This window comes from Manis pentadactyla, chromosome 11 (genome assembly GCF_030020395.1).
Source record: "Manis pentadactyla isolate mManPen7 chromosome 11, mManPen7.hap1, whole genome shotgun sequence".
NCBI classification, from domain to species: domain Eukaryota; kingdom Metazoa; phylum Chordata; class Mammalia; order Pholidota; family Manidae; genus Manis; species Manis pentadactyla.
The window spans coordinates 38,867,957-38,880,156 of record NC_080029.1 but is presented as its reverse complement, the minus strand read 5'-3'; the positions used below and the strand labels follow the sequence as shown (position 1 = coordinate 38,880,156).

The 12,200-nt window shown below is 42.5% G+C and overlaps 1 protein-coding gene across 1 annotated transcript in view; it reads left to right on the top strand.

Annotated features, from left to right (window-relative positions):
• The window catches only part of SYT16 (synaptotagmin 16), a 154,362-nt gene that overhangs the window by 102,610 nt on the left and 39,552 nt on the right, over positions 1–12,200 (top strand). Inside the window, 1 exon segment of the mRNA XM_057488395.1 lies at positions 5,337–5,540. Coding sequence (XP_057344378.1) covers positions 5,337–5,540 — 204 coding nt within the window.

The following is a 12,200-nucleotide window of genomic DNA, read 5'->3' as shown; positions in this document are numbered from 1 at the left end:
GAAATCTGGCATATAAGGGATTTCCTGCAATTGTAGCTAAAAGCAGCACCCAGGTATTGCAGCACTGAGCCCAACCCACCCCCACCTGTCTCTGCTTCCCATCTTTAAAATGTGAGCAGTACTTCCCTCCACCTAATTGCTCCATGTGGGTGGGAAGGAATTAATAAGCTTGGAGCTGCACTGATCATTTATAAACTTTCTCCATCTGTATAGTAGCAGCAGACAGGCTTAAGAAATCCTGTCCTTCTATCACCAGTTGGTGGTTTCATTTCCTTAAAAGAAATAACAAAATGAGCAGGTGTTGGATGCTGCCCACATCCAGACAGCATTGCCAACTTGTACTGAGTACTTCACCTACAGACTGGGGAAAAAGAATAGTGAGGTATGGAAGGTAATACAACCCATATTATCAGCTTAATCTTCTCCTGTCCCAGCCCTTGTTCTACCACCCTTCCCCTGCAACAACTCTGATGATGAGTTTTCAATTAGACCCTGCAATAGGCACGGTCTCTCCTTTGAATGTAAAAGGGTTTCCACTCAGGCTACTGCCATGAGGGACAATAATAGTAGTAACAGTAGTTAAGATTTTTGAACATATCATATGCCAGGCATGTGCTAAGTGCCTTTACATGGTTTAGTTCATTTAGCACTCACAACAACCTTAAGAAGTAAGAATATCAAAATAAGTTCAGAAAGATTTAGTAAGGAACTTGTTTAGGTCTCACACTGGCAATTGGAAGACCTCAGATTCAAACTCAGACAACGTAGCTCCAGATTCTGCACTCTCAACCACTCTGGCCTGTTACACCTGACAGGCAGTTTCTATGGCACTGCGGTTCCATCTTCCTGTCTCTTCAATGTGGAAAATGGAGATGGCATTTCCTCTGCCCCTCCTTACTTAAACTAAAAAAAAGAATTATTAAAAATAAGAAGAAGGGACATTCTCACTTCACTGGAGTAGGGATTCGATATTGGTGCATCTATAGATGGCTCTCTCTGCCTGTCAAGGTCATATACTTCCTGCCAGTGCAAGAAGCCCCCAATAGCACCTTGAATGTGTGTGCACAAGGGGATGAAGCTGAAGGCCATGCTTAAGAAAGATCACAGAAGAGTCTGACTTCTTTTTGTTGATGGATATTTACATGATACTTAAGATCTCTCTGCGTTCCATGACTGAGTGAAATGAGCAATTTCAACTTCAAGATGTATCCAGATGCACTGGTAATTGTGTAATTTTTTTCTGTTATTTTAGCAAGCTAGTGGGATGAAGGGGTGGAGATTTTGATACAGATTCCCACTGTGCTGTTTCCCAGGTACTTAGCTTGAAAGGGGTTTGAACTTGGTATTTATATAGTGTTTTAGAATGTACTCTCTCTGAAATAAGTGCCACAACTTAGATGAGACCTGGTGCTTTTCAAAGAAGTAAGTTGAATGAAATCTAGGTCAACTGTTTACCTGTTGACATAGACTCATTATGAGGCAAGTAGCTGGGATCATTCAAAAAGATGAGTAAAAATTAGAATTTGTGATATAACCCATTGGTGAGAAAGCTTGGAAAGTCATGTGGCAAAACCATTGACTGGGAACACAGGAGCCCTGCATTTGCTCATAACCAGGTGTAACCATGGGCAAATCATCTTGCCTCTTTGGGTTTTGGTTTCTTTTGTGAAAATGAGGGAACAAACAGATGCTCATGCAAATACTTTCTAGCCCAACCTAAATGATTTCATCTTCTTACTGATAAACATAGTTGTGTAGATTTTGATCAGGATTTAAGAAGTCTTTGCCTTGGGGCAAGAAATGGTAGAGGGAGCATAATGTGGTCATTAATGACATTGACTTTGGAGCAAGACAGCCTGGGCGGAACCTTGGTTCTGCTATTTATTAACTGAAATGACTGTGGCAAATTACCAGCCTCACTATGCCTCAGTTTCCCCATCCACAGAACGGAGATGATAAAATATCAATTTCATTGGGTTAGTATGAGGAGTAAATAAGTCAAATTGTGTAAAATTCTAGAACAGTGATTGGCACATGGTAAATGCTGTATTCGGGATCGCTTTCATTCTTGTAATAGTACCACTATTAACTTCTATTGCTGGGCAGTGGTTTTTAGGAGGAACAGCAGGTTTCCTCTGCAGAGAATTCCCTGAGACCCTTGGGGAGTGAAGCTTAGAAGAGCAGGTGCCGGTGTATTTCTAACCCCGTGAGGAGCACTAGGCCAGTCGTCCTGCAGCCGGCCTGTGTGCTCTCCCTCCTGCAGGGACTGACTCTTCTCCTCACTGCTCTTCTCTCCTCACAGAGGAAGAAATGTCCAGGCAGTTTTCTGGGTGAAAGTGGCAGAGCCCCCTCTCACCTCACTCTGAGAAGTAAGTTAGATATGGCTCTAGCATCCTGATGCAATATCTGATGACTCACACAGTGGCTAAAATCAAGGATTTTGTGTTCAAGTCCTAGCTTTGTTACTCTGCTGACTTGTAACCTAGGGAAAGTTATTTGACTTTTCTGTGCTTCTGTTCCCTATCTCTGCAATGGGAAGAGTATTAATAATCCCTACATCATAGTATTTCTGTAATGATTAAATGGGATAATACATGCAACGTCTGAAGAAAGTGTCTGGCATATAGTACATATTTAGTAAATGGGAAGTGTTATGATTACTATTATGATTATCATAGCAAGTGAGGAGAATCTTTGCTCTGGGGATGACCAGTGACACACTGGAAAAAAATCAAGGACCACATGTAAGTAAACTAATGAATTCTAATTATTGATTATATAGATGGAGAAATATCCATGGACTAACTCAATTTGAAATTGAAAACTTATGACTTAAAGTTTTAAAAATGGTCTTAATAATACAAATGCAATAGAAACTTAGAGTTGGAAAGAGCTTCAATGTCTGATCCAACCACCCCTTCCATGTACATGTCCCCTGACTCCTTCCCAGTTGCTTAGCTGGTCCTATACTCTAAAGGTGGAGGAGTTCAGTTTTGCTCCTGCTGGCCTCTGGGTCTCTCCCATGTGTGACGGTCCATCCACACCAGCGCACTATGCCCAGCACATTGAGACACAAGAAGACTGCCCATTGTGATGGTTTTCGGTTGAGATGGTATTGGAGTATTAATGGGATATCTAGACTCTTCTGACACTTAGCTTCTCAGGTCCTGTCATGGTGCTGCTCACAGTCAATAGAATTGAGTGAGGTGACAATGATGTGTTACTGCATTTTTGGATCAGCTGCTCCATAAAAGACAGAAACAGATCAAATGCTGATGCCTATTGGGTAGGAAGTTTGGAGTTGGAGAATTTAGATCTATAAATGACCTAGGAAATGTCCCAGATATTAGAAGTGATGCACAAATGATATAACAGGGCCAGAGAGGTTAAGAGGCTGGGCCACAGGGACTCAGCTAGTTAATCTGAGTATGTAGAATAAAAGCTCTTTCTACCAGCTTTCTCTGGTTCTCCAGCATAGTGATCAGAAACGTGGCTTCTAGAGATGGGCTGTCTTTATTCAAACCCCTTATTTACAGTTTTATCTTCAGTTAGTTGTAGATCTCTCTGCCTCAATTTTATTACTTGGAAAATGGGAATGATAGTAAGTATTTTACATGGATCAAATGAGGTATTATGTGTAAGGCACTTAGGACAGTTCCTGGCACATAAAAAGCATTCACAAAGTGTTTTTTATTATTATCTGTGTTCCAAATAACCTAGGAATGTCAGCTCTTAAATAAACTAGAGAATAAATGTTTTAAGCAAGCTGATATTTAAAGTATTTTACTTCACTTAAAATATAACTTTTAAATTTCTTCTTAGCTTCTGAATTAGAAGTTCCAGTTCCCATCTGTGAATTAACAACCATATTCTTCCCCAGAATCACTGTGTGGCTTTTGGATGGAAGGAGAGAATCTTTAAAAAATATTTCCCCATTATTTATATTATTTATAATTCACATTCAGTAAATATTTACAGAATAGTCTGCCATGTGCCTGGCACAGAGATGAGATTGGGCCTGGAAGGATATAGAAGTGGGTGGTCTGATGTGCCCTTTATCCACATGGTGGGTATAGGTTGGGTAAATGGTTGGCGATTAGATAGGTAATTCTGCCACAAAGCCCTAAGGATCACTGACAGGGGAGGACAGAACTATTTCACAGCACAAGGAAGAAGCCCTGAGCCTGATTTAAGGGGTCAAGTAAGCCTTTATGGAAGAAGTGATATTTATGCTGAGACCTGAATGATGAGCTAGATTCTTGACTATTCTAGCTGGGAACCGGAGAAGAGTATTCTTGGCACAGAGAACCATGTGTGTGGGAGGGGGTAGGGGTGGGGGTGCTCAGGCTTGGGAGAGAACACTGGGTATTCTTGAAATTTACTCAACACTTAACAAGTGTCCATTAAGCACTTACTATGCAACAGACATTGTTTGACATAATGGGGAGACATCAATTAACAAAACAGGTGATGTTATTGTTTTCATGGACGTTTTGGGGAAGAAGAGAGAATAAAAGATGACAAGTGCTATGAAGGGAGATGCTTAAGACAGATTGGGAGTGCTCAGGGTGAAGTGACCATGGAGCTGACACCTGAATGGGGAGAGGAGCCAGCTAGGTAAACACCTCAGCCAGGGGGCTCCCAGGCAGAAGGAACAACAAAGGCATAGAATCCAAAGGCAGGAACTATCCTGCCACGTTGAGGAAACTGAGAGGACCACTGTGCTGGGGCAGTGAAAGTGGTACAAATAATTCAGAGGGTGTTGGCATTGGACTGTTGCTGCTGAGAAAGGCACCAGACTATTTCTAGTACAGATATTTTTTTAAACACACACACACACACAGACAATGCGGGTGTCTCTTCAACATGAGGGTGCTTTTGGAACATATTAGTTGCAAATACCTCTTCTCTGAGACAGGGCTTGGCTCTGTGTGTTTAATAACTGTGATGAGGCAAAGAGCATATTTTCCACCATCACTGACTAGAATGCAAATGAGCAGATGCACAGGTAACTGTCCTGTCTCTGGTTATGAGCACATGTTTGCAACATAACAAATCAGCAGAGCTGCCTGGCTCAATGAGGGCTCAGTATGTTGCCTATGGGGTGTGCCAGTGTTTTCTTCTGGGTTCTAGCCATATGTTCTAATTACCCTCTTGAGCCTTCCTTTCCTTTTTTATGCATTTGGACTCAAATTTTTGTTTCAAAAGGCTTTAAATCCAGTTTGGGTCTGCTTTATCTAGACTAATCACATGCATGTTCTTCTGTCTCACCAAATTGTCTATCTCTGGATTTTTGTGGGCCTCACTGGAGACTCATAGCTCTTGTTTGCTCCCAGTTGACAGCTTTGGAGGTGATGAAAAGCTGTGTACATGTGGCAGTGATGAGGAGGTGGTCAAACAATTTGAGATATCTGTGTCCTGGTCCCAGAGTTTCCGTTCAGGAGCTTCTGAGAAAGAAAAGCAGACAGGATTGGAGCAGAAATCAAAATCCCACTGCTTGCAGTCTACCCATGAAGGTGATGGCACAGAAGTGTCAACCTGTGAAGGGATTCTTTGCAGCAAACCCTTCCTTTCTCTAGACCAGGGATGGCCAATGGTAAGGATTTTTTTTGACTCACCCAATCCCTGCACTTGTACCTCAGTCTAGAGAGGAAAAGAAAATGGTGCAAGACCCAGAGGTTATTTCAAACCTTGCAGGGAGCAGTCCTGGGGAAGAAGAGCTCAAAAGTACCCAAGTCTTGACCCCTGATTGTGGGCCCTCTCCCTTCCTTGTAGGTTACTGCTTTGTACATTTTGAAATGCTAATGACTAGAACATTATTTATCAAGCTTTATAAAAATCTTGTTCTCTCCTGCTAAGTGGAAAAAGTTCATATACTTGTCTGCTGACATTGAGATTCTGTGCCTTTTATCCCATTTGGAATTGTAGAGTCTGTTTTCCATATATCTGTATAACCTCAGAAGATTTTTAAAGCCTTTCCTTTGAAGTTTGTATTATTAAAAAGATAGGTATGTTTTAACTTCCAAATAAAAATATGCTTACAGTTATGTAGAATAACCTTCTTTAAACAACATATGCTCTGCACACTGTCTCCCATTCCCTGTAGTTTCTGGACCCCCAGACCCACATGAGAGCTAATGGGCAAGAGCAAGGGCTTCTGCATCCTCCAGCATCTTCAGAGTAAGTACCTTTCACAAAGAGGAGGGGAGGACACAGAGTAAGCACAGCTTGTGACTTGCGATGGTGGGCAGGGCTTCTTAAGAGTCTTCCTCCCTCCCTACCACTTGTACAAAATAACTTTGAAAGAAGAACGGTACAATATTTCCCAGTGCTTTTCCTTGCGAAGGTCAGGTATCTCTCTAACTCCTTTATGCCCCAAATTTGAATAGGGACAGGACATTGGAACAGGGAAGGGTCTGTGAAGTGTTTTGGTAAAAAGCTAGAGAAAATGTCATGTCGCCCACCTTAGAGACCTTGTCTAAGTGACCTGAGTTCTCCAGTCTGTTCCCTCTTTCCTCTGGGCGAGTGGTCTATCCCACCAATGGGGGCAGAGTTGTACATCTCCCATGTCTTTCAACACTCAGCAGTAAAAAGAGAAAAAAATAGGAGATGGCAAAAACTGAGAGAAAATAAAAGAAGAAATTTCTGACTTGATGTGGATGAAGTAGGCAGAAAAAGAACAAAGAAAAGAATAGGAGAATTAGCAAAAAGAACCTTATTTTTCAGCAGGAATGTAATAATTTGCTATCCGTCATGGAATTTTACTTATTGATCTAGGCCAACATAACATTTTTGCTATTCTTTTTAGCCCAAGGTAAGCCAAGAAATAAATGTCTTATGTAACCAAGACTAGTATCAGTAGCTACTGACCCTCAGTCATTTCCTCACACCCTCTCCTGCTTTTCTCTCTCTGACGTTACATCACAGCATTCCTCTCTCCATTGACAGGGCAAATGTTAGCTAATGAAAGTTAATAGCAGTTGATTCCCTAGGAGTAGCTTTGATTCTAAAGCTAATGGCCCCATTTCCCAGAAGCCCAAGCATCTAGTTTCTGATTTATTCAAACCATTGTTCCGAGAGTTCTGACAACCACTCTAATCCTGACCCTTCCTGGAATTAGCACCAGTCATAGCTGGTGACTCTGAATTTTTTTTTTTTGACAAACAATGATGGAAAAGGTAAAATTTTTTGTATTGAATAGAAGAAAAAGTCCAGCACACTGAGTGAATTCCCTGTAGATCTTAATAAAATCAGCAAGATTTTCTTAGGAATGAATAACTGCATGCTAAATTTTAGATTATCAAATGCCATGGAAATGTTAATGTGATTTTTATTGCTTGATATTTTTTTTCCTGTGTCATTTTTTTTTTTTTTTGTTCATCTGTAGATCAGCGAATAGGTTTCAGCAACAAAGAATAATGAAAAGCTGAAACATGCACCACAGAGAGGACTCTTTTTTGGCCTTGCTCTCTATTTAGCTATTTTTTGCTCTACCTTGAACATGATTTTGTAAGATCAAATTTAACTATAAACCATTCTCCCACTTAAAACATGCATTCAAAATGTTGGACCAGTGAAATTTAAGGTCCAAATCCAAGTAAAATCTGAGCCGTGAATTAGTTTCTGGTAGGTTGTCTCATGCTTCATCTTAATTGAGAGCCTTCATTGTAGGTTTAGTGGTGAGGTTTAGAACCAAGACAATGTGATCTTCATATTCTGGGCAAGTTCTCTTTCACCTCATGTATCTGATTTAGGGTTGTTGTACATTAATTGTCACTGTGTTCCTGATAATGTCAAAGGGGGTTTGGGCTAAGTGACCTGGATCCTAGGTTGTGCATCAGCTCTTTAGGTGGGCTGTAGAATAATAGTCCACTGAGGGGGGCTCTTAGATTATTGTATTTTTTTAAATTTTTGAGCAAAACCTTACTTTTGCTTGTGAAATATTTAGTTCTTAGGTGTTTCATAAAAGTTAGATGTCACCTTCCTGGGGTCATATCAGACAGCTCAATTGTCTCAAGAATCTGTGCTCAGTTTTGTTTGGGATGGTGTGTTGTGGGGAGGTTGGGGTTCCTATGGCCAGGATCCTCACTGAACTGGAACCACCTGATGATGTAACTGGCCTGTTGCTAGGCTACCACTTCCACACCTTTAGGCAATAAGCTATTATTGCGCTATATAGAGAGCTCGGCCCAGTGCTCTAGGCAGAGGCAGAGACGCTATTGCTCGACCTACCCGGGAGAACAAGCCGGGTAATAAACCCTTTAACCCAAAGAACATTTTGCTGTCAATATCTTTGGTCACATTGAATCCATAGTGAACTTGCCCAGGGCTGAAACCCATTGGCAAGACAATTGGCATAGTCAGCAAGGTTCATTGTTGACCAAGGAAAAAGACAGGCTGCCCTTATGGGAGGGGTGCTTCAGCAGGCTGCCCCTGTGAATGGGGAGACAGTGGATCATCCCCCAATGGGTAAGTGGTCTGAGGTGGCTTGCCTCCTAGAGGACTGGGCCCAACCACAGGACTGAGGCAAGTGGAGGTGACATCTAGGCAGTAGGGGTGGCCCTTGGTATAGTAAGCAGATCCTTTGAGAAACAGAGTGCCTGAGAGGCAGCAGGGACTGTGGGTTGGCTGCTTCTCACAGTATTAAAAAGGTCTACAGAAGAGACCGAAGAAATGGTGGCACAAGAATGTGAGCTGCAAACTTCTGTGGATTCCCTAAGGAGGGAAATGGCATTGATGTGAGAGGCGGCACAAGAACGCAAGCTGCAAACTTCTGTGGACTCCCTGAGGAAGGAAATGGCCTTGATGTGAGAGGAGGCAGCATGAGAATGCTGGCAGCAAGGTGCCATTGAAGAGGTAAAAGATTCCTTACCAGAAAGATGGTAGCACTGCCAGGTGTTCTGAAGGAGGAAGAGGCCATCAAGGAAAAAGACAAACTCCTGAGGGAAGTACAGGTGGAGGTGGCATGAGAATGTCAGCTGCGAAGCACTGAGGTAAAGGTAAGAGAGCTGCTGAAGACTGAGCTAGCATTGCTGCGAGGCACAGTAGAAGAGGTAAAGATTGTACCAGAGGAGGCACTCCGGGGAGGGGAGAGAAAGGTGCCATCAGTCCCAGAAATGGAGGAGCTGGAGAAGGATGAAGGGGTGGTGCCGGAGGCACTGACCCCCCTCCTGTATTGAAAGCACGCCCAGTGTTTGTAAACAAAATAAAGACCCAGCAGCTGAAAGTTCCCCAAGGAGAGGAGCAGCCCCCTCCCCAGGTCGTGGAGCACTCTGTGGTCTGCCCCTATACTCAGGCTGAGCTGGTGAATTTGGGCTCCCGGTTTAGGCAGAAGCCCTTGGAGTCAATATCAGCTTGGCTCCTGCATCTGTGGGACTTAGGGGTGGATGGAATTGTCCTGTTGGGATCAGAGATGGGAAAGCTGTCTTCCCTGACAGTGCAGGCCGCCTTGAGGCAGCGATTACAAAATGCACATCAGACCCCAGGGAGTCACTCCTTCCTCAATTGGCTTATGGCTGCATTTCATGCTGGGTGGCCCAATTCGAGTGATCTACCATCCTCTCCTGTTAGATGGCAGACATATACTGAACTCCAAAAGGTGTTACGAGTGCTAGGCATAAGAAGTGCCATCTATAGTCCAGAGAATTATGGCCCAGATGAAGAGATTTGCACTACTGGGATGAGAAATATTGTACTTCAAATGGTTCCTACATCCTTCTTTGGGTCTCTAGTGGCCATTCTTTCCCCTCACTTAGGGCATCCCATAAGGGGGGTGACACATACAGTAGCAGACTTAGGAGAGGCTGAAGCAATGAGAATCTGGATTAAAGTCAGATACCAACAGTCTGTGGGGATGGTCAGTCCGCTTATGGACCGTGCTACGGCGTTTGAATGAGGCTGCCTCATTCAACATTTGGCTGCCTCCCCTATACAACTGCAAGTACAAACCAAGGGAGAATCACTGAAGCTGAGTTTCGGCCACCAGAATAACATCTTGTTGCCAGCACCAACTGCACTGAACCCCGGAGACTCCATTGAGTGGACGTGGCCTTGGACCTTTCGACACATGGACCAATGATTGCTGGCTCTCCTGGCACCTTGGGGACAAGGACTGGAAGCTGGCCTCCTGTGTATTCCTGGAATAACAGCAGAGTGGCCACCAAAGGTCACAGTAGTATACCCTGAATGGCCAGAAAGAAGGAGCATCTTAACCCCCATGGGGAAAGGAGTAAAAGTATGGTATACTCGACCTGGAAGAGACCCCCTTCCTTTTATAGTCCTATCATAGGACCACTCTTTTGCATGCATCCTACCTGATAGACAAGATTTGCTTATATTGGTGTCATTAAAACATATGTCTTATCACCCCTAAAGTCTTTGAAGATTGGGAACTTCCTCTGGCTTGAGAATTATTATAGTTTTTTGTTTTGTTATTAGGAACCTCTTCTGGCTTGAGGATTACTATAATTTTTGTTACCTATATCAAAATCTTGCTGTATCTTAATTTTTATTATCTCTAAGTTGTTGTTATCCTCTGTTGCTATTGTGGAATCTGGTTACAGTGCTCCAGCTTTCTTGCACAGGAACCATTGCGGAAGATTGAAAGCATGTAGATTATAAGGGAAGAATCCTGGAGGGGTGGAGTGTGGGGAAGTTGGGGTTCCTATGGCCAGGATCCTCACTGAAATGGAACCAGCTGTTTATGTAACTGGCCTGTTGCTAGACTACCACTTCACACATTTAGGCAATAAGCTATTATTGCGCTATATAGAGAGCTCGGCCCAGTACTCTGGGCGGAGGCAGAGACACTATTGCTCGACCTACTCCACTGGAGAACAAGCTGGGTAATAAACCCTTTCACCCCAAAGAATGTCTTGCTGTCAATTTCTTTGGTCACATTGAATCCATAGTGAACTTACCTGGGGCTGAAACCCATTGGCAAGACATATGTCCATCAGGTCTTTATCAAGGTGATCTATATATTAAGAGATTTATTGCAAAGAATTGGCTTATGTGACTGGGGGGGCTGGCTAGGAAACAGATACACAGGTCTGAAAGCCATAGGACAGGCTATTGGGAAGGGTAGGGTGCAACTCTCAGGCACAAGATGAAGCTACAGTCCACAGGTGAAATTTCTTCTTCTCAGGGACACCTCAATTCTCTCACAGCATTTCAATGGACCAAGTATGTAGGATAATCACCTTTACTTAAAGTAAAGGACTGAAGTACTTTAATCATGTCTACAAATACCTTCACAGCAACATCTGACTTAGTGTTTGCTTGAATAATTGAAGCCTATAGCCTAGCAAAGCTGTCACATAAAACTGACCATCACAGATGGTAAAGAAAGTATATGGGTGGTGGTGGAAGGGAGGGTTTTGGGAGTATAAAAGAAAGTAATTGGATAATAAGGTTATATTCCATCAAAGTGGGATATGGACCAAACAAGCTCAAGAACTCCTCTGCTAAAATAAATACAGTTAATGTGACATAATTATTCCCTATAATTTCTAAGACACCAGGATCCATTTCTCCGACAACAGGCAATTACCTTTCTGCATGCATTTAAGGTGACATGATCTTAAAGCCCGGGAACACTTCTGCCTGTAATGGTGGATCACCCTTCCCTTCCCTCCTCCTTGCAACTTGACTTGTACCTATGATTTACTTTTCTAATTCATCCCTTGCTTGTCTGTCAAGGAAAATGGTTTGTTACATTAATATAGATCTTATGTTTTTCAGTTATGAATAGCTTTTCAAGGCTTAATGTAGCTTCTGAAAATTCCCTTATAACTGATCTAGGTATTATCACTGTAGGAGTTAAAGTCATGAGGCAATTTTATGGGGGTAATTTCTTGGCATAGTGAGATTTTGTGCTGAAATCCTGCTGTGTGCTACATACGTTGATGGATGGCCCACTGTTTAATAGGACATTTTAGTGTTCATGTATGTGAGAAATGGATGTGCTAATTAGAGCCTTAGAAGGAAATTCTGCTTTATGTTTTAGGGCTTTGCATATGGACTATCCCTTCTTCTGTCATTTTTCTATGGCCTTTTTAAATGTGTTTGCTAAATAACTGAAGGTGTGAATGTAAAAATGTTATGGTGTCCTATGAAAATGCTTCCAAGGGACCTGAACTGAATTAGTAAGAATAACAAGGAAGATAGAGTAACTTCTCAATGGCTTGCCATGGTTTTGC